Raw genomic sequence first — 26,204 nt, forward strand, 5'->3', positions numbered from 1 at the left:
TATTCGGTGATGCGCGCAGTTTGCATGCCTTTGAAGTGGCATCCGTCAATTTTGGCTTTGTTGGGATGGGGCGGCTCAACTTGATCAACTAATTAATTCTCTTCCCTTTGTTTCGATCGTCCGTCTAATTTATTAAAGAAACTGCATGGTTTTGAATACATGATGCATTTATAGGATCATATGCCTAATCCATCACAAGATATTTAATTTCATCATCAAGCTAATTACCATTTATAATTGGTTAATGGTACGTACGTATTGTATCATGACAACATGCCAAATTCATGAGACACTCGAATAATTTAACTGTATGTCTGTAATAATCTTGTTGATCTCCAATATTTAACTTTGACGTATCGGTTTTCTTTCCCTTGCAGCTAAAAGATACTGAATGAGCAGTACGTACAACTTTTACGAATGATCAGTACTTTTATTTCAGTTTACAACCCTCAAGATTGCCGTTTACGATGGGGCCAAGCATGAACTAACACAATCGCCTTTCGGACCCCCACACCACACTTGTTTTGTAACATACGTCAAGTTAGATATTGCCCCGGCCATCCTCATGATCGATCCCCATATATATATATATATATATATATATATATATATATATATAAATATGGCTTTCCTCCAAAAAGTCAAGCTGTTATGATCTGTTATATCCAACTCTAGACATTGAATTTGGCAATTTGCAGTGATCGATGACAGAGTCCGTCATGATCCTTCCATATCCAGTTCCTCAAGAAAGACACCAACTGGGACCCACACTTATTCCTTTCTCACCGGAAAGATCCTGAAAATTAGCCCCACTTTAGGCCAAAGACTTTCAATTTTATCTAGTCACTTGAGCCGAGAAATTACATATATAGAAAGAAAACAAGAGAGAGCCAATTCGTTTTCACACTACTCCTTGGTGCTCTCTCTTTTCTATTATATATTAAGGGAAGCTTCATCCTTAAACTCTCCCCGAGTCTCCCACCCAAAACCATCCAAGACACAATATATTATATGGCTTTGGTCCGAGGCTTTTTGGGTTTGGCTGCTGCCTGCAGGGACTTCTGTGTCCTAGTAGTATTTGTCTTGGTAGTTCATCCTCATCGAGCAGACGGCTTTAGTCGTGGGTTCTTTGCCCCAAGCAAAGGTGTTGTCATCCCACCAGTGGCTGGTATATGCGCAGCTTCGGTGATTGTACATGGCTACAAATGCCAGGAGCATGAAGTAATTACTCAAAACTTCTCCCTATATATATATCTAGTCTAAATAGTTTAACCATGTGATTTAGTTTCGGTAAACGCATGAGTTTTTCCAGGTGACAACCCAAGATGGATATATACTCAGCCTGCAAAGAATCCCAGAAGGTCGTGTAGTTAGAAATGACGCCGGGAATAAGCGGCAGCCAGTCTTAATCCAGCATGGTGTTCTTGTGGTAATTGAATGGCACACATCCTTGTTTAGTTTTAGCTGCGTTTGATAGAAAATAAGGGAGCACATTTTTGTCTTATCTAGGTGGTTTTTTGGGGGAATATCGAAGATCAAGGGATTTGACGTAGGAAATTACATGTAATTGATTGTGAGGTTTGAACCTGATTCCAGGTTTTGACTATGCTACAAAAGGGTTCTGCCCGAACGCGTCTGCGCCACACTATGGCACTGAATTAAGTTGCGTTTTGTGCCGCACTGTGGCACCATGTGGTTTTCAATAATTTTGTTCAAAGGACCAACGACAACATGTATGATGTCAGCTACTTGGTCTTTCTTAATAAGAGTAATCTTCGGAGCGATGTCGCTGTCATGAATAGGAAAAGAAGAGCACGTAACAAAGGCAGCTAGGATTATTTTTAGTAGGTAAGTATCGAGCACTTTATAAAATATGAATAAATATAAGATTTATATGAAAAAATTAATTTTTTAATAGTATATCTCATTCATTTTCAAAACAATACATTTTATACCTGTAAGTAATATTTCTATTTTTAAAAGGGAATGCTTGAGTTACGCATAGATTCCTAATCTATGGCAGAGCATCAAGCATGTTGATAATATGGGAAGCCATGCATAGGTCGGCAATGGGCTCCTCCATGTGCCAAAGTAAGTACATGCAGTCACTCCCAAATAGTTAATAATCTAGCAAGCAGTTTAGAAGCATTTAAAAAAAAAATCGTAATTACTATGTGAGGTTAGGCATGCATCACGTTTACCAAAAAGATAGACCTTATAAAGTGCATTTGTCCAGAAGATATGGTCGCGTTCATGTGATGCTATATATTATATGTAGTTTATTCTATGATCTACTGATCAAAATCATGCACCGCTCGGGCAGAATTAGAATCTCCATGGGGACCAAAGTTCAAGATATATATATCTCTTCTTCCTGACTTCTGATCTGTCTTGACTACAACGTCATGTGCTGATATGAAGCCACGACATATTTTTGTGGGCGGGAAGTTTTGTTTGTGCTCGTGAATTTTAACGATATATTAGCTAGCATGCAATTACGTGGGTGTTGCTGCTGACTGCGTGCTTCATGTTTTTATTTGGTGCGTGTGGATGCAGGATGGAATGACATGGTTTCTTAACCCTCCGGAACAAAATCTGCCCATGATTTTGGCTGATAATGGTTTCGACGTGTGGATTGCTAACACCAGAGGGACCAGATTTAGCCGACGACATACCGCCCTGGACTCTAGCATACCGGTTTCCCTCGTTTCCTTTACTATAGTCTATTTATTAATTATTATAAGTTATTAATTTTAGAATAACATATAGGTAGTTAAAACCATTCAATTTATTAATTCCTATGTAAATAAATATTTTAAAACATAAATTAACTTATCCTTTCATGTGCTGCATGTATGAACATATAAAAGAGCTCTTTCTTGTTTGTTTGTTGATGTGGGAAAATGTTTTATATATATATATATATATACACATCGTATACCATTCATCATGCCAATCTGATCATGTGGTTCATGTGGATTTTTTTATTTTACTTCCAATTTCTTTTCTTGATCTTCTTCCTCATGCGCAGACTAGCTAGGAAGAGTTCTGTATTGTGTGATCATGCTTTGTAAATATTGAAAATATGACAGGATTTCTGGGATTGGTCGTGGGATGAATTGGTATCCTTCGATATACCAGCAATTTTTGACTTTGTGTATGGTCAAACGGGGCAGAAGATTGATTACGTGGGTCATTCCCTGGTGAGGATCATATTTTGCTATCTTCGAGGCTCTGCCTCTTGACTAATTACTTAACCCGGCTCACTATCTCACTTCACTAGATGCAAATATAATGTTACACTTCAAATCTTAGCATGCATGCACGGTTCTTAGATTTTTGAAAGAAAAAGTCTTCTTGCAAGTGAGTTTGCACACTGATATTAATATATAAGGCATCCATTTAATGAAACAGTACAAATTGAAGACAAAAATAATTTTCATGACATTTTCTTCTCTCAAATTTTTATTTTCAATAAAAAAAATTTATACGTGGTTTGATGCGCCAAACCGCTTGTACTTAGCAGGCCTCTTTGCGAAATCCCTCTCAAAGCTATCATCCATCTCATCATTTCAGTATGGTCTATTGAAATTTGAACATGTGAATCATGTTTGGCAGGGGACTTTAATTGCTTTGGCATCCTTCTCAGAAGGTAAACTGGTGAACCAGATGAAATCGGCAGCCTTGTTGAGTCCCATTGCTTATTTGAGCCACATGAACACTGCACTTGGCGTTGTTGCTGCCAGAGCTTTTGTTAATGGCGAGGTAAATCACCGATATATGATGCTCTAAATTGATATTAATGTTACTATTAAATAAGATTAATATGCAGCTTAATTGAAAGAAGTACTTTGTTTAATTTGGCAACAGATCACCACGATATTGGGTCTTGCAGAGTTTAATCCAAAAGGGTAAGTATACCAAGTATTAAGATAATCATCCTATATCTATTGATGGTGGAAAAGTTACTTTATGTTGGAATTAGAATGCACTAAATTGATGGTTTTCTGCAATTCCTCTAAATAGGGAACCTGTAGGTAACTTTCTCAAGTCTCTATGTGCATATCCGGGGGTTGACTGCTATGACTTGTTAAGCGCTCTTACTGGTATTAATCTGTGCCTACTTCTTGTACATATTACCAATAATTGTTTTTCAACAGCAGCTTCTGTCTGTTGGGGTCTTAGATTTCAATAGCACAGTATACTTTTCACATAGAAAACATTATTGAAATGACAACTTATGAAATCCTACTGACACCACATGCATGCTTGATTCTAGGCAAAAACTGCTGTCTTAATGCCTCCACCATTGATCTCTTCCTGATGAATGAACCCCAGTCGACATCAACCAAGAACATGATACACCTTGCTCAAAGTGAGTTAATTTGTTCCTCTGGATTACTGTTTTGGCATATTTCCAGTGAACATTAGATAAGATAGAACTCAAATCTTTTTAGGCAGTCGAGAAATGATATTTACAGTCATAGCATGTGCAGGCTTCGCATAGTATTCTTTTTGAAAAAGTAGGTAAATTTAGAACTCATATGAAAAATAATGTTTTAAACTATTGACTCTACTTTTTTTTTCAAATGGAGTGCATGAGACTTACACATCTTAAGTCTTGAGACTATATCTAGCATTACTTTTATTAGAAGCAGCCAGAACTAGCCAGATATATTTACTTATAAAATGATTGACCGAGGAAGCTTTTGCAATAAAAATTTGCAGCTGCTCGAGATGGTATTTTGGCAAAATACAACTATGGCAGGCCTGACTATAATGTGATGCACTATGGGATAGCCACACCACCTATTTATAACCTCTCTAACATTCCCCATGACCTTCCTCTGTTCGTTAGCTATGGTGGCCAAGATGCTCTCTCTGACGTTGGAGATGTCATGCTTTTACTTGATAGTTTTAAGTTCCACGATGTAGACAAGCTCTCAGTTCAGTTCATCAAGGATTATGCCCATGCAGATTTCATCATGGGGGTAAATGCCAAGGATATAGTGTACAATCAAGTAGTCGCTTTTTTCAAGCGTCAATACTCTGCATGATCCATCATGAAGGCCTTGGTTCCGTGATCAGAAGTAATTTTCATTCCTTACATAATAAAATCATTATAAAGTAATGTGGAAGCCGTTATGTATATGTGCTAATTCAGGGGCACGCTAAGCTGTAGTCTGGAGTACTTAAACTGACAATTTTGAGCATTTTAAATGCTTGGCTAAAATTAGAAAATAAGATGGAGTGGCTTTGAATGATATGCTCTTGTAGCCTTCTTGTTTATAGTTTTCCATTATATTATATATAGCCGGTTGATCTGTTTAATTTGCTAGAAGTTGTATGGATCAAACTGATCAGCACCTGTTGGAGCATTGGTGAAAATCCAAACCAATTCAAACATGGCTCTTACAAAGACAGCTACGCCCCAGGATCGATCAAATCGTATAGCCTTAGATCCCTGCCAATTATTTTTTCCTTTTCCCTCGGTCACATTCTCCTCCTCTAATGGCCTAGCTTCATGCATCTTTGTTTCTACTTTCTAGTTTCTCTTTGTCTACATCTTGAAACATAAAATTCTACAAACTGCATGCGTACTCATCTCGATCGCTTACACGTAAAATTTTAAAAATTATTGGAATATTGAAATTTCGAAATTTATTTATTTTTACTCTATTAATTATTTATTTCGTGTATCAGTTAATTGTTGATGGTATTCCTAAAAAAATTCAATTAAACTATTTATTCTGGCTAGAAAATATTCGACCCCTCCAAACTTATAATAATTCTTGCCTCATCCCTCCCACACTTATTCCTTTCTCACCGGAAAGATCCTGAAAATTAGCCCCACTTTATAAGGCCAAAGACTTTCAATTTAATCTCGTCAGTTGAGCCGAGAAGGAGAGAACCAATTCGTTTTCGTACTCCGGTCTTGGTGCTCTTTCTCACACTATCATATAAAAGTGAATCTCATAAACCCTCCACCCAAAACCATCCGGCAAGACAATATATATGGCTGTGGTCCGAGGCTTCTTGGGTTTTACTGCTGCCTGCAGGGACTTCTGTGTCCTAGTAGTTTTGGTCTTGGTAGTTCAACCTCATCGAGCAAACGGCTTAGGGCGTGCGCTCACTGCCCCAAGCAAAGATGTTGCCAAACCACCAGTGGCTGGTATATGCGCAGCTTCGGTGATTGTACACGGCTACAAATGCCAGGAGTTTAATGTAATTACTCAAAACTACTCCCTATATATAGTTTAAACGGTTTAACCATGTGATTTAGTTTCGCTAAACGCACGAGTTTTTCCAGGTGACAACCAAAGATGGATATATACTCAGCCTGCAAAGAATCCCAGAAGGTCGTGTAGTTCAAAATGGTGGGAATAAGAGGCAGCCTGTCTTACTACAGCATGGTGTTCTTATGGTAATTGAATGGTACACATGATCTTTAATTGTTTAGTTTTAGCTGCGTTTGGTATAAAATAAGGGAGCACATTTCAGTCATATCTAGTTGTTTTTTGGGGGGAATCTCGAAGATCAAGGGATTTGACGTAGGAAATTACATGTAATTGATTGTTACTTTTTTTTTTTAAAAAGAGGACGGGACCCCAATTTTATTGATTGTCCTCACTTGTGGCGGAGGGAAACCATGGTTACAAGTACGACACCTGGGTTTACATAAGCGCTAAATCTAGGAAAAAAAGAACCTAGGCATCAAAATCAGTATAACCATATAGAGTACACGGCCTTAAATAAGATACATAACCTACATCCGAGCTAGCCAAAGAGGGGCACATGCAAAAAACCAAGTACACAAGGCAAAAAGAGACGCAAATAACTTGAGAGCAACGAGAGACAAATAAATAACGAACAACAAACCTGGCACGAAGCTTATGATATCCTCAGGTAGGGCATACCCAGCTTGTCCATGCGGAGAAGACCCCTCACCCGGCTAGGCAGCATGTGAATGTCATCCCAATCAGAGTTCAACCCTTCCGCCCCACACTTAGCTAGAAAGTCAGCCACGGCATTACCTTCACGAAAGATGTGATTCATTGTATACTCCAGGCTATTAAGATGTTCTTGTAACTCCTCCCAGAAATCTTCTAAATACCAAATGGGGCACATATTCTTTACAATCCAATTAACCACCAGTTGAGAGTCAGTCTCTATTTGGACCCGGTAAAATCCAAGCGTGTGACATCTGCGAACACCTTCCAATAAGCTTTTGAGTTCAGCAAAGTTATTGGTACCCAAACCCAAGGGAACAGAATAAGCCACAAGTAATCTACCATCCTCATCCCGAATAACACCCCCAGCGCCAGAGGTGTCAGGGTTCCCGAAACTACTACCATCGGTATTGAGTTTTACCCAGCCTTGACGGGGCCGGTGCCATTTTACCACCCGGACCCTCTTGGGCTTCGGGAATAAAACTGGAATATCTAGGCTATTCAAAATATCCATGTCCTGGACGGAGAGGGAACACACTTTCATGATCTGGTCCATGGTGCGCCGGAGCCAAAGTTTAATAGCGTGCCAAACCGACTCTTTTGAATGAGCTTTGTCTTCATACCGGGCTTTACAGTGCCTCTCCCAAAGTTTCCAAGAAATAATAGAGGGCAGAAGGCCAAAGATGATTCTAACCTGTGAAGACTTACCCGCACGATGAAACCAAAAATTAATTTGATCCTTCCAAGTGTAGAAAGAGGCCATATGAACCCCTAGGTGAGTGGCCGCTAGACGCCAAATGTATCTTGCGAAATCCCCCGTGCAGAGCACATGATTCAAGTCCTCAATATGACCCTTTTGACAACAATTACACTTAGAGGCCATTGAGACGCCCACCATTCTAATATTCTTGTCAACACTGAGGCAATTGTTAGTAGCCTTCCACATCATGATGGAAATCTTCTTGGGGAGATGAGTGTGCCATATCCACTGAGCCCAGGGTAAGGGGGGGCCCGAACCCTTATACAGTCCCAGGCGCTCTTAGTAGTAAACTTTCCCTCATTATCCTTCAGCCAAACAAGCGCATCTTGACCTTCCTTCCGTCTAGCCAAAAAATCATACAGTTCATTGGCTTTCTGATGGCCCACTAATCTATTCAGGAGGGAAATATCCCACTCATTCTCAATGCGACACTCCTTTATCTTAATCAATGGGTGTTCAGCCACAGGAAATTGACCGTAGAGCGGACCTTCGTCGTCCCAATTGTCATACCAGAAAGAGATATTACTTTCTTTCACTATCCATTTGGAGCTATTTATCACGTCTAGGATACTTCGGACAATAGATTTCCAAAAACGAGTCCCTTTAGTAGGAGTTAGGAGGGATAAGTGATTTCCTTTAACATATTTACCTCTGAAAAAATCCGCCCAAAGAGAGTTTCCCTTGATAAGATTCTAGGCAAGTTTCATGTGTAAAGCTCTTTGAACATCCCCAAAATCCCTAATACCCAAACCACCTTCGTCCGTAGGCGTACATATATGCTTCCAGGATATCAATTTCCTCCGACTCTTGCCTCCAGCTTCACCCCAAAAGAAGGAGCTTAGAAGCTTATTCAAGCTACATATCACCGCTTTGGGGACATCTAAAACAGCAAGAAGGTGGGTGGCCATACTAGATAAGACGTGACGCAAAAAGAATAGTTCTTCCACCAGCAGAGAGAATCTTCATCTTCCATCCTGCAATCTTCTTATTCACTTTGCCCAAAAGATCACCAAAATCACAAGCCTTCAGCCTACCATCCACAATAGGCACCCCCAGGTACTTAAAAGGAAAAGAGCCCTCGGTAAACCCATTATAGCGGAGAAGAGCATGTTTCCTAGAGACTGAGATTTTGCTGGAGAAAAAAATGGCACTCTTCTCTTTACTAAGCATTTGACCAGTCCACTCCTCATATTGGTTCAGAACTTCCATCAAACCTTTCATACTTTTTTTTCCACCATTTGCAAAGATAACTATATCGTCGGCATACATTAGATGAGAGATAATCGGGGTCCTTCTAGCATGAGTAAATTGACCAATTTTTCCTTTTCCAAAGGATTTCTTAAGGAGACGAGAGAATACCTCTTGCATTATGATGAAGAGGTAAGGCGATAAGGGGTCACCTTGCCGTAGGCCTCGCTCACCTTTGAAGAAACCCATGGGGGTCCCATTCATCATGACAGAATACCACGACGAAGATATACAAGAGTTAATCAGGTCATAAACATTAGGAGAGAACCCAAAACTAACCAAAACATGTAATAAGAAATTCCAATCTACTCGATCATAAGCCTTAGACATGTCAAGCTTCACCAGAACATTGCCTCCAATGGACTTCCTATGAATAGAGTGGACCATTTCCTGAGTTAAACTGATATTCTCAAAGATACTGCGTCCGGGAATAAAAGCCCCCTGCTCCTGTGATATCATTTTAGGGAGCAAACTAGTCATACGAGCCACAATAATTTTTGAGCAAATCTTATAGACCACGGAACAAAGGCTAATAGGCCGAAACTTTTCAAAATCAGAGGGTTTGTCCACCTTCAGAATTAAAACAATATAAGAAGCAGTGAAATTTTTTGGAAGCATATGGCTATGGAAAAAATCAACAATGGCTAAAAGGAGGTCATCTTTAACAAAACCCCAACAAACTTTGAAGAATCCTAAACCAAAACCATCTGGCCCTGGACTGCTATCGATGGGAATAGAGAATAGAGCATCCTTTACTTCCTCTATGGAAGGGTCTCTACCAATGGTCAAGCTATCCTCATTAGTAATAATGGGAGATATCAGGTCACTCAAATTTGGGAGAGCACGGGGACTACTTTGACCCAGAAATTCCTGGAAATGAACAACAACGGCTTTATGAATGTCGAGAGGGGACTGTAAGACCCTACCATCAGGCATACTCATCTCTTGAACTCTTTTATGCAATTTGGCCTTTAGGTAAGCATGAAAGAATTTAGAGTTTTGGTCCCCATCTTTCAGCCAGCTTTTCTTGGCCATATGAGCAAGTCTAGTATCCTCTCTACCCAGCCATGTTACAAGTTCCAGCTTGGTTGCTATGAGGTCAACATCATCCTCGGCATTAAAAGAAACTTGAAGACGGCTTTCCAAATTTTCAATACGATCCTCTAGACCTTTGATTATGACGTTAGTATTACCAAAGACACTTTTATTCCACTCCTTTAAAGCCACCTTAACCCTTTGTAATTTAGAGGACAGGTTGATTAATCCATGACCTAGGCCCTCACGTTTCCACACCCCCTCTACAAAACTATAGAACTCTAAGTGATCAGTCCACATATATTGAAAGCGGAAGGGACTAGGACCATACCTGAAAGAATTCTCCCCCATCTGAATAGCCAAAGGGGAATGATCCGAAGTAGAGCGCGCCAATACCTGGTAATAAGCATTAGAGAAAAGATTAAGGAAATTAGTATCAATAAAACATCTGTCTAACCTGGCCCAGCTGCGCGCTTGTCCGTCTTGTCCATTACACCAGGTCATATTCGGGGCCTTTTGAGCACATCTCTATCAGACCACAGGTATGAATACACTGGTTGAACTCTTCCATGGCTACAAAAGGACGAGGACGACCACCTCTTCTTTCTGAGTCATCCTTAATGATATTAAAGTCCCCGCAGAGGACCCATGGAATACCGACATTCCCCATATTCTCCAAATCCGCCCAAAGTTCTCTTCTTTCATTACGGTTGCACTTTGCATATATAATAGATAGGAGAAAAATATGACCACTCTCCTCTACTTTCACAGTAATAAATTGATTAGACCCTGCCACCCATTGTATCGAGACCAATGAGTTCCACATCAACCAAATTTTACCACCATGCACCTCATTTGTGACAAAATAATTGCAGCTAAATCTTCCCAAGAAGGACTGTATTCTATCATCTAACAAAAAAGGCTCAGCCAAAGCTATGATATTAGGACTAAATTGTTTCATAATCTTCCTCAACCTCCTATAAGAAGTGCCTACTCCCCTAATATTCCAAAAAATAATAGGACTAATCATAATTTAAATTTGGAATGACGAATTACCACCCTGGTAGCGCCCCTTTTCTGGCCTGTTTTCCTGGGATTGTTGGAGCCCTCAGAATCTGTACAGTATTCCTTGCGCATGTCATCCTTTATTTTGTCCCTCTCACTCTCGTGATCTGAATGGGAAAAGAGTAACTCATCCGTTCTTTCCTCTTCATCTCCCACAAAAAACTTCTCATTAACACTGACTGCAAGGGACCTTGCCTTTTTCTTCTTCGATTTCCTCTTTAGACTTATCAGAGGATTCTCTCATTCTTCACCCAAACCAATTACTCTGTTCACAACTGGGTTCATGTCTTCTGTGCTAATCTATTGTGGATCTGGTAGGGGATAGGTAGATTTAATGATTTGCAAGCTCTTTTGCTGAAATAAAACTTCCCCTGTGTCCGCAACAACTGGCTCTTCAATTGATTGCGTGGAGGGGGCAGGGAACTTCTCTGGTATATCATCATTCAGCTGAGCCACAATACTGGTGTTGTCCTGTCCGTTACCTGTAGCCATATTGGGCCTTATTGTTCCACTAAGCTCCTGGTTATTTACGCTGCTCGACCCTTTAGGCTCTGTGCATTCTTCTTCTTCTTCTACTTCATTCAGGTCGTGGGTGGCATGCTGCACTTCTTCTTGTTCGATTCTCTTCTCCTGGAGAACTAGTTGGGCCCCTGTTTCCTTGTCTGTATTATTCTCCTTCTTCGAAGACCCTCCTGCTTCATTCTTCTCTTCCTGATTTTTCCCAGCTTCTAATTCTGTCTTGGATTCTGTTGAAGACCCTTTCTTGATCCAAACTTGGTTCCCAGTCCCTTTCTTGGTATGATCTTTACCATTGCGGCATGTTTTAGAATTATGGCCCTGTTGATGACAGTTGCAGCAGTAAGCAGGTAGTGTTTCATAGACCACCTCTTGTCTCCTACTGTGAGGTAGCCCTGGACATCCCAGCCAGAAGTGAGTGATTGGATCTCGAGAGGCATCGACCTCTAAACAAATCCTTGCTCCTTCAGTTCTTGTAGCGCATGTAGTCGGATTGTCTCTCCGAATGAACTTTCCAATCGGCGCCGTAATCATTTTCAATACCGAAGCATGGTAAAAATGAGGGGGAAGTCCAGGCAAAAAGACCCAAACAGGCACGCAAGGTGACTCGTATTCCTCTGTGTACTCTGGGGACCATGCAAATGGCCTATAGCAGACACCATTGATCTCACAAGATTCTCTGGACAGTGCTTTGTTGAAATCTTCTTCTTTCGACATCCTGATGAAAACATTTCTTGAACTTTGCATTGCCGAGACCACAGGACAACAGGATAATCCCCATCGATTACGAATAAAAGATCTTATAGAATTAAGTGAAGGTCTTTGACGGAGGAATTTTAAAACAATAGAAAAACGAAATGGCCTAGCAGTAGCCTCTGTTTCATCTGCAGAAAAAATAAAACAAATCTCACCTTCTATGATTTTCGGTGGTCTGGGCATAATTTCCACTTCAGGCAGCGGTTGAGGTGCTGCAGAGACATCAGCAAACGTCCGGCGGCCTGCCACCACTTCGACGTCCGCCATGAGCCACTCACACGGTCAGCAGCCGTCAGTTCCGTCGAGGAGGGGCGGACTTGCTGGCCATCTCCACTGGACGGAAAACCTGAGCCAACCCGAGCCGGAAGACCCTCGGCGAGGTCGCCTGGGTCCGGCGACTCGGTCTGTGCCGGCGGTGAGAGGCCACTTGCCGTGGAGGATCGGCGTTCGAGTTTCTCTCTCCTCTGAACTTTACTTCTTCGTCAAATGGCCGATTTGAATTTTCAGAGCATTTTCTCTCTCCTCGAAAGTCTATCACGTGTCGTGTAATTGATTGTTACTTGTAATTGATTAGGAGGTTTGAACCTGACTCCAGGTTTTGACTATATATATGCTACAAATTAAGGGTTCAGCCCGCCCGTGCGTCACATTATGACACTGAATTAAGGGAAGGATTAGATTCAAAACTCGTTAAAATTTATCTCATTTTATCTAATTATTAAAATTTTCACAAATTTTTATACAAAAGAGCTCTGCTAGGTACAGTCCCCATTGGAGCCTCCATGCAGACGAAAGGGGCTTTTGGTCATTTCCTCTTCAAATTGTGATGAAATATCAAAAAGGTCCTTAGCATCAGATCTCTCCATCATTTGCATTGGCATTTCCAAAGCCATCTCACTCTTCCCTCCAATGTCTCCCTCTCTCACCCTCCACTACTCTTTCTTCTCTCACCCATCTCCACCTCCTTTGCATCTTCTTCCTCTTTTCCTACTATTAAAGATGACCAGAAGAAGATTACTTACATATATAGTCCAAGTCTAACTCGATGCCCTTGGCCTTGTACCCTCCAAGTGGAAAGGCCGATGCAGTTCCGATGTTGTTGGTGGGATTTTTTTTTTGGGTAGGTGGGAGTCTAAAACTCTGATCCATGTCCTTTAGTTTATTCTTTCTTGTATTTGTTCATTTCTTTTATTCAAAGGTGAAAAGAATAATTAAATAAGTAATCATCACTGCTGAGTTTTCTCTGAAAAACCTAGAGCAGAAAAATGATCTCAAACATGCATTTACATACTTGAGCAACATCTTACTGTTCTCTTGTATTTTGCTTTGTTTGAGACTTTGCACTTATGTTAAAATGGTCGAATGAATCTTCGTTAAAAATAAAATCTCTCTTAATTAAAATTTGCTACCATAAAAATAAAAAAGAAGTGTTAGATCAATGTGCTTATAGTAATACATTATAAAAAAAAAGTTTTACAATTTCACAGATCACATTAAACGAGGGGTAAGGGAATTAGGAGGAAAGGAGAGAGGAAGGAGGAAAGGGAAAGTCATTCAGCCTGAGGCAAGAAAAAGAAGGGCTCGTAATTTCAGATTCCCCAGTGAGACAATGGGGTGCTGATTTTTCTTAGTGAAACGACTCGTTTATGCCACATAGGGCGTGCACAGGTAGTCCTTTGTTTGGGAACTACAAATATAATTATTCTAATATTTTATTTAACTTTTATCTCATCTCATCTCATTTCTATTCAGTATATATTTATATATATCCAAACATCCCCCAAGTTGCATTCTATGCCACAAGCATGTGGTTTTCAATCTTTTCGTTCAAAGGACCAACGACAACATGTGTGATGCCTTTCCCACTACCTTAATTAAGAGAAGCAAAAATATAAGAAGATGGCAGACATGAGACGCATCGAATCGTTGCGTATGATCGCCAGGGATTGTACGTGGAGACCACACATCACACTTGGAGAGTGGAGGTTAATCGGATTTAAAAGATCCGTGACTGTTGGCTCCGAAAATATCGTGCATGGTGGCCACATCCTCTCTTCAGTGCGGCGGTGCGTGGATCTCACGCGCTGTTGATTCTTGTATCCTGTATTGATCTCACGTACTTTTTTTATAAATAAATATATGTGACTTGCCTATTTGAGAGTTATAGTTAACATTACTTTATATATAATATGCTTAGTGGACGAAACGAGCCCCGTTGCCCACCCTTACGTTAAACTTTTGAGATAAATTGCGTTGTTACAAGTGTATAACATTAAAAAAAAAATTGTACGTACTATTAGAGGTTAGTATGTATCACGCTTTACCAAAAAGATAGACCTTACAAGGTGCATTTGCCCAGAAGCTATTGCCGCGTTGTGATGCTATATGTATAAATATGTAGTTTTTAATTCTATCTACCGGTCAAAATCATGCACAGCTCAGGCAGAATTAGAATTTCCATGGGGACCAAAAGTTCAAGATATCTCTACATCTCACTACAATAAATTTACTTGTTTAAGGACGAAATTTCCGTCTCAAAAGATTTCGATTTTGTCTCTACAAATTTTTTTAGATGAAGTTTGTCATTTTCATTCAAAAGTGTTGGAATGGATTTTTTTTGGATAAAATTTGAATTTTGAAAAGCGTTCGAATGATTTCATCCCTAAATATTACTTAATTGTCGTTCCAACGGTAATTACAAATTCATCCCTAAAAGTCAAATTTATTGTAGTGATCTGATTTATCTTGACTACAAAGTGCTAAGATGAAGCCAAGACATATTTGGCGGGAAGTTAGTCTGAGCTCCTGAATTTTAACGAAAACAACGTAGGTTTTGCTAGCTGCTGACTGCTTATTACTTGTTCTTATTTGGTGCCTGTGTGGGTGCAGGATGGAATGTCATGGTTATTGAACTCTCCGGAACATAATCTGCCCATGATTTTGGCTGACAATGGTTTCGACGTCTGGATTTCTAACACTAGAGGGACCAGATTTAGCCGACAACATACCTCCCAGCTGGACTCTAGCACGACGGTTTCCCTCGTTTCCTTTACTCTAGTCTCTAGTCATGATCTATTCTTAATTATAAATTATTAATATTAGAATAATAGGTAATTAAAACCATTAAATTTATTAATTCCTATTTAAATTATAAATACTTGATCAGAACATGATCGAGTTAACTAGTTATCCTTTCATGTGCTGTATATGATGATTAACATCGGATCGGTTCTTTCTTGTTTGTGTGATCATGCATGGTTGGTTTGTAAATATTGAAAATATGACAGGATTTCTGGAATTGGTCGTGGGATGAATTAGCGTCCTTTGATATGCCAGCAGTTATTGACTTTGTGTGTGGCCAAACGGGGCAGAAGATTAATTACGTGGGTCATTCCCAGGTGATGATCAGGACCATACTATTTTGCTTTATTTATCCCTGCTCACTATATATCCATCTCACTTCACTAGCTAGGTACTGTTCTTAGATTTGCGAAATCCCTCTCAAAGCTATCATCCATCTCATCGTTTCATGAGTGTGTTCTATTGAAATTTGAACATGTGAATCAATGTTTGACAGGGGACTTTAATTGCTTTGGTAGCCCTCTCAGAAGGTAAACTGGTGAATAAGATGAAATCGGTAGCCTTGTTGAGTCCCGTTGCTTATTTGAACAACATGAACAGTGCACTCGGCAGGGTTGCTGCCAAAGCTTTTGTTGGCGAGGTAAATGATCACCGATATACAATGCTCTAAATTGATATTTAATTAATGTTACTGTCAAATAAGAATATACAGCATGAAATTAACAAGTACTTTGTTTAATTTGGCAACAGATCGGCACAATGTACCGCGGTTATGCAGAGTTTAATCCAAAAAAGTAAGTAGCAAAGTATTAAGATAATCATCCTGGATCTACTGTTACTTTATTATGTTGGAATTAGAATGCACTAACTTGATGGCTTTCTGCAATTCCTCTAAATAGGGTAGAAACAGGTAACTTTCTCAAGTCTCTATGTGCTTATCCGGGGGTTGACTGCTATGACATGTTAAGCGGTTTTACTGGTATTAATCCGTGCCTACTTCTTGTACATATTACCAATAATTGTTTTCAACAGCAGCTTCTGTCTGTTAGTGTCATAGATTTATACATATTCAATAGCACAGTATACTTTTCACATAGAAAACATTATTGAAATGAAAACTTATGAAATCCTATTGACACCACATTCATGCTTGATTCTAGGCAAAAATTGCTGTCTTAATTCCTCCTCCTTTGATCTCTTCCTGGCGAATGAAGCTCAGTCGACATCAAACAAGAACATGGTACACTTTTCTCAAAGTGAGTTTATTCCCCTGCATTATTATTTTGGCTTATTTCTAGTGAGCATTAGCTAAGAAGGAAACAAAGGAACACACAGAATTTTAATCGACTCATCTTTTTAGCCAGTCTTAATTAGAAACAGCCTATAAAATGATTGACTGAGGAAGCTTTTACAATTTAAATTTGCAGCTTTTCGAGATGGCACTCTGGCAAAATACGCCTATGTTCGGCCCTCCTATAATGTGATGCACTATGGACAAGTCACATCACCTATTTATAACCTCTCTAACATTCCCCATGACCTTCCTCTCTTCCTTAGCTATGGTGGCCAAGATGCTCTCTCTGACGTTCAAGATGTCAAGCTTTTACTTGGTAATTTGAAGGTTCACGATGTAGACAAGCTCTCAGTTCAGTTCATCAAGGAATATGCCCATTTAGATTTCATCATGGGGTTAAATGCCAAGGATAAAGTTTACAATCAAGTGGTCGCTTTTTTCAAGCGTCAAAACTCATGATCCTTCATGAAGCTAGGCCTTGGTTCTGTGAGCAGTAGTAATTTTCATTCCTTCCCTAATAAAATCATTTTGAAGTGACGTGGAAGCCGTTTTACTTTTCTCTAGTTCTCAATTGTAACTAGTTTTTATTAAGGATTATAGTTTTCTATAGGAGCCTAGTTTTGGGATTTTTTTTAACTCCCTTGCTCCTCTTTGTATAAGTGAAGGTTAATCAATAAAATTGGATACCGCTCTCTTCTTAAGAAAAAGTAACGTGGAAGCCGTTATGTGTATGTGCTTCAGGGTAGGCTAAGCTGTTATTTGTTTGAAATATCTTAAAAATATTTATATATTATATTTATTATTAATAATATTTTGGATCCCAAAAATATTTATTTTCTTCAAAACTTATTTTTAGATTTGTTCATTATTCAGAGAATAGATTTCTAATCTCTTGGTTGAATAGAAAAATCAGAGAGTATTTAAGTTTAATTTCGTGTGCGCATAACGCAATTAAATAAATAGATTTGTTCTGGATTTCATTATACATTGGAAGAAAATTTCGCTTGTAATCTATGCGTATATCATTACTAGTGAGGGCAAATATTGTCTTAAGAAAAACAGCATTGTAACAGACATTGAAGCAAACTCTTCTCTCACTATTTTCTTTTTTTTGCAGCCGGCTTTGCATCAACATTATCCGGAGTTAAATTGACAATTTTGAGCATTTTAAATGCTTTTGGTTGGCTAAAATTAGAAGATAAGATCAAGTGGCTTCGAATGATATGCTCTTGCAGTCTTCTTGTTTATGGTTTTCCATTATATTATATATACTTAATCTGAAACTACTCCGCACATGATTAGCTGAAAAATGATCAATTCTGACTGTTGATTGGTAATTTGGAAGAACATGCAGGGTGAAGATTGTCCATGAAATCATAGAATGAATATCTGAGATACTTGTTAAAGCATCCTCAAAGCAAACAATCATAGGTACCCAGTACTTGACCAAAGCGCTTGCATTCCAATAAATTTTGAAGAAAATGAAGAGATGATCCTTGAAGATTTCTATTATGAGTTTATCTAAAAAGATTTGATTCTGCTAGGGAAGAATCAAAGTTGGAGCAAGGTGTGCAGGGTAGACCTATAAAGTTAATGTCGGTACTTCATTTAGATCCTGATTATCTTGACTTTCAAGAGGTTCACAGGCAGTTGGATTGTCAACCAGTTGATTATTGACATCCTTTTAATAAAGATGATCCGATTCCAGCAAAGTTGTGTTTCCTTTGGTTGAAGAAGGTATCAGGAAATTGACTGAAAATTGAGGCTCGATTTTGCTTAGGGGGCACAATCCAAACACCGAAAACATATTGCACTTCACAAATCATGCCCCTGTTTTGTCCCTGAATCAGAAGTGATTGCTATATTCCATTCTCCAGTATCAATTCATCCACAAAGGAATTGTATAAAAAGAATGATTACAAGAAAATGAAGTTTGATATTATTGCAGTATCTCACCCATCTTTCAAATTTGAAGAAAGAATCATAAACTGTGGAAATAATTAAAAAAAAAAAGTGCAGGAAGAGTTGCGTAGCTTCAAGAAATCTACTAAATGCCATTTGATGATTGTGGAGAGACTCAGTTCCCCTTTTCCCCGCTCTTCGACCTTGCCAAATGAGGAAAGCCAGTCAAGATGTTGCAAGGCCTCAAGTCCTGTCGGGTCAATATTCCTACCACTGGAGGCACCTAGAATTGGAGCACAACATATTTGGTTAGTGTTTTTTACCAGTAAATGACCATCTTCAGTACTTTTTGGAAGATAACCATTCTGAGTACTTGCATGCAAAAAAATCCTTGTTGAATTGAGTCTTGGAAAGGAAAAAACTTGGAAGACATTAAAAGAAGAAGAAAAAAAAGAGATGCTTGATAAACTCACCCCGACTCCTTCGTACTTGGGCACAATGAGCAAATGGCGGAGTCCCACTTGCCTGAAAAGCACCATGGCTTTTGCCACTGACATGCTCTCCATTACAGTGTAAGGTGTTGTATTGGTGAGTGGATGCAGATCAATGTACATCTCCATTTCTCTCGTCACTATCACCTCCTCGATTTTTCCTTCCCTCTCAGCCAGATCAACCCAGCTAAATTTCTCTCTCACTTCTCATTCCTCTGTTCTCCTTTTCTCCCTCAAGAACCATTTTTTCTTCAGAGCTTGAAGAAGATGAGCTCCTAGGATTATTCCATGTAGTTCTGTTGCCCCAGAGGGTAGTCCCACTGGTGGAACAACCCCATGATCTACAACTGGGAAACCATTGTGTGTGGTATTTCTGAGGACATCCACAATTCGGGAAACCTTTTCCACTCCACAGAGGGAGACAATGGGTGGCTTGGCATCAGCAAGCTCACCAACGGTAAGATTGCACATCCAAGGCTCTGGATGTGCATCCAAGAAAGGTAGGCCTTTTAAGTGCAGTATAATCTCATAGATGCTTGGATTTAGACTGTCCCCAACAGTTTTGGAAATTAGGAGAACGATCATTGTTATGGGTAGTAAGAGAAGGTTGTTAGTGAGTTCAAGAAATATCACACAAAGTGAAACAGTCATCCTCATAGAGCCAGCCATAAGCGAGGCTGCACCAAGCACAGCAAAAAGCCCATGGTCGATATTTGTGTAAGACCCCATGGCAATACCTAGCAGGCGGCCATAACCTGAGCCCATGAGGATGATTGGGAGGAAGAGTCCAGACGGCACAGCAATGCCAAAGGTAAACAGTCCTAAGATGCAATAAAGTGCAAAGAAGATTAAAAGGGAGGAGATTTGATATTCTTTAGGAGTCTCTGAGGAGATGTTCCGGACAGCATCATCATTGGTGGTAAGGAGTAGGGTTGCTAGGTCGTTGTAGTAACCATTTGGGCAGTTAAATTGCTTGAAGTTGCCTGAGCGTCCATTGGTGGGGCATTCAGTTCCTGAAAGGGAGGAATCACAAGGCTTGCATGTGGCTAGAAAAGGGAGACCATATTGGCACACTGAGGTGAAGAGTGCAACGGAAAGACTCAGAAGGAGCTTATGCATTCGGCCCTTCCTGCAACAAAATGAACAAAAACAAAAGAGCAATCTCAAACTTTATCATGGCTTACATATAAAAACTTAGGTCAGTTTTTTATGTATTGATTTTGAATAGTTTGACTCGCTCAAATTACTTCAAGAAACTTGGGTCTTGGGGTTGAATATTTTGAGTCTGGGTTGTCTCTAACCTCACATTAAGCTCAAGTTTCATTCTCTACTTACCGGACTGCATTATAGTAACAAGAATGAAAATTGGATATGATGCTTACTGATTGATGAGATTGTAGAGTCTGAGCACCTTGTAAAGCACATAGTTGTAAAGGCCTCCCAAGAATCCACCAATAATTCCGATTACAACCACTGGGAATATATCCATCACATGATATCTTACAATAACATTGCTCACATCAAACATAATAAGGCCTCCTGTACCAAAAAGTCCACATTCCCCAGAGTTGCACATCTGAATAAAAGCCCTGAGTACCACCACCACAACTGCCGTGCAGAAGAATGTCCTCCACAGGAGGGCACTCCTCCACCATGTAGCAACCTCTTCAAGAGCAAAGAGTACACCTCCCACTGGGGCTCTAAAAGCAGCACAGACTCCAGCTGAAGCACCGCAGGTGATAAGATCACGGCGATCCCTGTCGTTGTTGAAGTAGCAAAGCCAATGCCATTTAAGCCGATAATTACTAGGCCCTCCTTGGCCTAGTAAAGAAGCAAAGCAGGCGCCAATGTGTACCAAGGGCCCTTCTTTTCCTAGATCTAGTCCAGCAGAGACAGCTCCAATGCTTCCAATTATCTACACTAGCAAATAAATTTCAGGCCGCTCAGCTAAAAATAAGTGTGAAAGGAATGAACTAACAGATACAAGTGCCATTTAACATTGATTACAACTCTTTGAACATGATTCTTATTATCCCCATCAGGTATAAGTCCCTCCTGGATCCAATTCTGATAATGCACATATATGAATTTTATGCATATCACTTGAACTTTTTTTTTCCTATCAAAATGTCACTGGATCTGATTCTGATATCTCCGAATCTCTTTTTTCCCAACTGATATATTTCACTGGATGCGAATCTGATAATGTATATCTAATGATTACTATATCAAGTTTTCATGATTACTACATTAAGTTTTCATCCTACTTCTTTATATTTTCTTCGCTCCCCTGAATGAATACTATTAGCTATCCACATATTTCCTAAATAAAGTCGGGCATTGAGAGATTTTGGATCTCGACGACCCTTACAAAATAGGAGTGCTCTGATATCAGGAGTAGATATCATGAGTTGATTTCTGATTATAAATAAATACCATCTGAAGAAACTTTTATTCTACTGCTAGCCGCATTGAGGTGTTCCTGTGATAAAACCCACTAGACCTTTTTCCTCCCAAATCAGATTTTTTAGTTTTAGCATCCGATCCGTGATTAAAAACATACAGGTACACATGAAAGTAAACCCACCTTGACAATCAATGTTGTAGCGCCAAACATGTTGGGTGTGTCAACTCCATTTAGATAAGCTTTGATTTCAGGTATGCCAGGCCCTGCTGCAGTTGGTGCAAACCAGACGCACATGAAAGCAGCTACCATAGTCAAAAATAAATTAGCCCCAATAAAATAGATGAACCCCATCAAATACCTGCACAAAATTCAGTATAGATCATTCAATCTCATGTGTGCAAGTTGCAACATTTATTACAGGAGTTGTAAATGTTAGAAAATAGTTGGTGATCAGAAGAGATAACATCGAACCTTTTCTTCTGAATCAAGTGAACGACAGCAAGAAGCTTATAGCCGGCAATGTTCTCAATTGCAAGATTGATGAGGGTAGCAATCAAACCAGTAAGAAGTCCATCAAGGAATGCCAGTGTCCACTTCAAGAATACATACTGCAACAATTGGACTTTGGATCTGCTCCTCCAGTCATGCTTGAATAGATCGTTCTCATTGATCCTGCATCATAGCGACTTTCAAGATTCATCTCTATGAATGTTTCTCAGAGGCGAGCTCAAACATCGAATAAAGAGACAAGACGAGAGAAGGAAGGGGAAAAAAAACCGAATTCTTGGAAGAAGGAGATGGTAATGTTTTAAGCTATTTACTCGTAGTCCAAGCTCTCAATATAGGAAACTTTGGCTCCAACCATGGCTAGTGGAGTGGAGGAAAGCGTCCGGCTTCTCTTAAGAAGTGACTGGTTTAGTGGGTTGATTTCTGGGTCTCTTTCTTCTTCATCTACTTCCCCTTCCATGTTGGGGGTGGCTTTTGCGGCTGTAACTTGGCTGAACTCTTCCTCCATTGGAGCAATACGAGTTAGGACAATGAAGTTTTAGAAGATATTAGAAGCCCTGAAGTTGGTTGGTGGTGCTTTTGTTGGTTCTGGATTGGAAAAAAGTGAGCTATCTTTGCTGCTATATATGTTGGAATCTACACGTCCATACTCGTTTCGTCTTACTAAAGAATTTTATATTAATAAACACATGATTGTTTCTCTACAAACATGATAAGTAGGGAACAGATCATACATTGATATAATGTATGTGAAGGATGAATTAATTAGTAGATCATTGCATTCAAAGACAATGGAATAATGAGGCTTGGACATTTGTCAATAAATGATTGAGGAGAGGCATGATTTCCATACTTTCTAATTTATTTTTTTCTGTTTCGACTTGCTTCTCTATCGCAATCTTCTTGGAATATCATCGGGTCTTTGTCTTTGACAGATAAGCACCAAAAGGGAACAGCTTATGCCAAAAACACGTGAGCCGCTATATGGTAAGGGGAATGGACAGATCAACGGTGTTAGTAAACCGGCCTTTGAGGTTATGAAATGCCCATCTTATCCATAGAAAAATAGGAGCTTGCTCAAAATAATTAATGAAAACTAATATTATATGCCTCCATTTCCCCACCCCTCATATAAGCTTTTTATTTATTTTTCCTTCATTCATCCTAATTTATGTTTTGGTTCCGAATGTTAAGAATGTGGAGTTTTAATGATTTTTCTTGAGATGTGTAGAAATCCCTAGTCGTTGAACAGGAAATTGGGATCGGATCATGTAGAGCTCCATTCCCGAGGAAAGGAAGGAGAAGAAAAACTTCAAAACATTAGAGATGGAAGATTACCTTATGGGTTGGTAAGTCTTCTCTTTCCCTCTCTCTCTGTTTTAAGAATTTGTCATACTCTAATTATGAATTTTTAATTTCCAGCGATTACTTTTCCATGAAGTTCTCTTCGCGAAAATCAGGGCAATTGATCATCGGATTACATGAAGTAAGGCATAGAGGTATTTGAGAGAGGTATCCTCTCTCTCACTGGAATACATAATCAAGGGGCTTGAACTCACATGATGATCTTCAACGGTTTTATAGAATACAGAATATGTCTCACCTGACGGTAGAATAAATTAAAGCATGGACTCAATGTTCTTTTTTTCCTTTTTATATAAAGCACACACAGACAATGAAGAAATTAAGAAGAAAAAGATGAAGAACCTTGCATTAATATAGAATAAGACATCTGTTGTGAATGAAAGTAATAAAATATAAGAGATAAGCTTTAATTCGAGGAAATCAAGGACTCCAACACATGTCTTCTGTAGTAACAAAACAACCGGGCCATTACAATGACTTGCTAAATAATGGACCCACGTACTCAATACCGAAGACCGTTTCTAAACAACTATTGAACTTATTATAATTATTATTGGACTGAACTCGTGTGCTTGGGCTCATAATACAAGACCCCCAAACTCGGCCCACTTGTCTTGAGATCCTGCTCAGCAGCCAGAACACCCGTGACAGCATCAAACCCCTCCATCCACTTGCTCCGTTGGCTCGGCCACTGCTGTCTTCTTGCTCCATTGAGTTACCGTTAATTGCTCGAGGGCCCGTTTCTGCTTGAACATTATTTGGACTGAAATACTGCTGGATTGAATAGTATATATTGAATAAATTGACGGATATACCATCGATTAATTTAATAATCTGTTGATATGGATTAGGTAATATTCTTATGAAGAGTAGAAAGAGAATTATCCATCCAAAGGTAGGGAAGATGATCAATACTAGACAAGTACATGTGAGAACACCCGAGATGTAGCAAATAAGCCTCGCGGCATGGCGATAGCTAGCATTAGGAATGGGTCTGTATAACTCCATCAATGCAAGGAAGTAAACACATACAGTTCCAATGAAAAGAGATATGATTATGCGGTGTGTATCGAATGGAGAGGAGGCTGAGTTCTGATATTGTACTTGAAGAGTGTTCACCAACACTTGAATGAGAGTTTGGATGGTGACTAGTTGTCCAATGGTTAGACCAAGAAATGCTTCTTGCTCATCACTGCAACCAAAACAAGAGTGTAGAGTCCTTAGGGCCTGTTTAGGGTTGTGTTAGAAGACTTAAAAAATATTTAAATAGTCTTAAAAAAATTTTAATGGAAAATTAAGTTGTTTGGGTGTTATATATTAAATTATTTTTAATCTTAAATATACTAAAAAACAAGTCGTTTGATGCTTTTCTTCTAATGTGATTTTTTAGATAATGTGGAACGTAATTTGAATTTTAAAAAGATTGTCAGTAGACAAAAATAATCATACAACTTTCATATAATTACAACTTTCAAACTTTCAAGAATATGATCATAATCTTTACAAATTCAAATAATCGTCATTTCTATCTCATAAATCATTTTTTCAATTTGTTTCTAAACAAACGTAACATATTTGAAAGTATTTTAAAACAATAATTATTAAACAATAAATTCTTTTTCAATAATAAAACTTATTACTTAGATTATAAGCTATAAGCTGAGAACACATTAGTTACACTTAAAAAGGTACTATCATCTATAACCCCTACTTAATTTGTTCCATTCACACCTAAAGCTACGACTAAACTCTCTCTATGTTTTTGGTTCTACGGGATAATAAAGTCGGGTATTTTTTGGATAATAACACGTATTAGGAAATCTAGGCTTAGGCCAGTAGGTTTGAGTCTCAGATGTAGAAGCAATCCATACATATGACATACTATATAAGTGAACTTTCTCTTGAACGATGTAAAAGATGAATTTACACCGCATTCCGATTCAAGTTAAAGGTTTTGTATTTTTTTTTTTTTAATCAAGCATCGAGGGGGAAAAATCGAGAAAACAAAAAGGTACCGTGAAGAGCATTAAAATTTGCAATTATATACAAGAATCAGAATGCGGTTGTATAAAGGTTGTCTGCTTTTGCTTCAGAAGTCTGCTTTTGCTTCCATAAAGGTTTTTCTTTTATGCAGTTTATAAAAAAGTAATTCAAGTACGCTCACGCACCATTTATTATTGATAATTTTTAGTTATAAAAAAATCAAAATTCTATTTATTGATTGATTTGGCATGTTCCAATATTCTCTATTGTAAGCGTATATAGTCTATAAATCTAGTTTATTTTCATAATTATTTTCATCTCATCTTACTAATTATTATAATATTTTAAAATTTTTTATACAAAATAAAATAAATAATTTAATTTTTTCAAATTCTAAAATAAAAATAATATTAAAAAATATATTCTAATAATATTTTATTTAACTTTTAATTTTTATTTCAATTCATCTCATTTCATCAAGCAAATCAAATCATAAACTTGCATTAAAAGTCAAATTCACATGCAACGGTATTCTTTTCCAGAAAGGTTATCTTTTTACAAATATATTTTATGGACTTGCTTCGTCCACCGCTCCGGGAGTTGGAGTTACCCTTAGGTATATTTGGTAATTTTTTTTTATATATATTTTTAATACTTTTAAATATTTTTTAAAAAAAATTATAATATTATTAAAAAATACTTTCTTAATTATTAAGTAAAAAAATTTTTATAAAAAAATTCAATGATAATCCTCGTTTGAATTCAAAACTCACATCAACTCATCTCATTTAGTCATTACAACTTTCTCAAATTCTCACATAAAATGTAATAAAAAATTTAATTT

The 26,204-nt window shown here is 38.5% G+C and overlaps 3 protein-coding genes across 3 annotated transcripts; 2 read left to right on the forward strand and 1 right to left on the reverse strand.

The window, feature by feature from the left end:
- The first annotated feature begins 902 nt into the window (after positions 1 to 902).
- Positions 903 to 5,264, forward strand: LOC108998217 (triacylglycerol lipase 2-like). Its single transcript, XM_018974719.2, has 9 exons — positions 903 to 1,221; positions 1,313 to 1,429; positions 2,557 to 2,697; positions 3,093 to 3,203; positions 3,619 to 3,765; positions 3,871 to 3,911; positions 4,027 to 4,106; positions 4,280 to 4,375; positions 4,729 to 5,264. Exons 1-9 carry the CDS (start codon positions 1,012 to 1,014, stop codon positions 5,055 to 5,057), a joined length of 1,272 nt encoding a protein of 423 aa, XP_018830264.1. The 5' UTR covers positions 903 to 1,011; the 3' UTR covers positions 5,058 to 5,264.
- A 643-nt stretch (positions 5,265 to 5,907) lies between these two features.
- LOC108998231 (triacylglycerol lipase 2-like) lies at positions 5,908 to 17,412 on the forward strand. The gene is made up of 9 exons (XM_018974732.2): positions 5,908 to 6,225; positions 6,311 to 6,424; positions 15,220 to 15,363; positions 15,618 to 15,728; positions 15,908 to 16,051; positions 16,162 to 16,205; positions 16,311 to 16,390; positions 16,572 to 16,667; positions 16,839 to 17,412. The coding sequence occupies exons 1-9, from the start codon at positions 6,016 to 6,018 to the stop codon at positions 17,162 to 17,164; spliced, it is 1,269 nt and encodes a 422-aa protein (XP_018830277.1). The 5' UTR covers positions 5,908 to 6,015; the 3' UTR covers positions 17,165 to 17,412.
- Positions 17,413 to 18,558: 1,146 nt separating this feature from the next.
- On the reverse strand, positions 18,559 to 22,582 carry LOC108999808 (chloride channel protein CLC-b-like). Its single transcript, XM_035694504.1, has 6 exons — positions 22,327 to 22,582; positions 21,977 to 22,177; positions 21,686 to 21,863; positions 20,481 to 21,013; positions 19,081 to 20,227; positions 18,559 to 18,890 (listed from the first exon to the last, which is right to left on the reverse strand). Exons 1-5 carry the CDS (start codon positions 22,518 to 22,520, stop codon positions 19,306 to 19,308), a joined length of 2,028 nt encoding a protein of 675 aa, XP_035550397.1. The 5' UTR covers positions 22,521 to 22,582; the 3' UTR covers positions 18,559 to 18,890; positions 19,081 to 19,305.
- Positions 22,583 to 26,204: the final 3,622 nt, after the last annotated feature.

This window comes from Juglans regia, chromosome 10, assembly GCF_001411555.2.
Source record: "Juglans regia cultivar Chandler chromosome 10, Walnut 2.0, whole genome shotgun sequence".
In the NCBI taxonomy this organism is placed as follows: Eukaryota; Viridiplantae; Streptophyta; class Magnoliopsida; order Fagales; family Juglandaceae; genus Juglans; species Juglans regia.

What these genes read in the sequence shown, in the direction of transcription:
- LOC108999808 (XM_035694504.1), bottom strand. Translation starts at nt 22,520, where the DNA reads ATGGAGGAAGAGTTCAGCCAAGTTACAGCCGCAAAAGCCACCCCCAAC. An exon ending in ATTGAGAGCTTGGACTACGA is followed by an intron (nt 22,178 to 22,326) that starts GTAAATAGCTTA and finishes GCTATGATGCAG; the next exon opens with GATCAATGAGAACGATCTAT. An exon ending in CTCTACAATCTCATCAATCA is followed by an intron (nt 20,228 to 20,480) that starts GTAAGCATCATA and finishes ATTTTGTTGCAG; the next exon opens with GAAGGGCCGAATGCATAAGC.
- LOC108998217 (XM_018974719.2), top strand. Translation starts at nt 1,012, where the DNA reads ATGGCTTTGGTCCGAGGCTTTTTGGGTTTGGCTGCTGCCTGCAGGGAC. An exon ending in ATTACGTGGGTCATTCCCTG is followed by an intron (nt 3,204 to 3,618) that starts GTGAGGATCATA and finishes CATGTTTGGCAG; the next exon opens with GGGACTTTAATTGCTTTGGC. An exon ending in GAGCTTTTGTTAATGGCGAG is followed by an intron (nt 3,766 to 3,870) that starts GTAAATCACCGA and finishes ATTTGGCAACAG; the next exon opens with ATCACCACGATATTGGGTCT.
- LOC108998231 (XM_018974732.2), top strand. Translation starts at nt 6,016, where the DNA reads ATGGCTGTGGTCCGAGGCTTCTTGGGTTTTACTGCTGCCTGCAGGGAC. An exon ending in TACAGCATGGTGTTCTTATG is followed by an intron (nt 6,425 to 15,219) that starts GTAATTGAATGG and finishes GTGTGGGTGCAG; the next exon opens with GATGGAATGTCATGGTTATT. An exon ending in ATTACGTGGGTCATTCCCAG is followed by an intron (nt 15,729 to 15,907) that starts GTGATGATCAGG and finishes AATGTTTGACAG; the next exon opens with GGGACTTTAATTGCTTTGGT.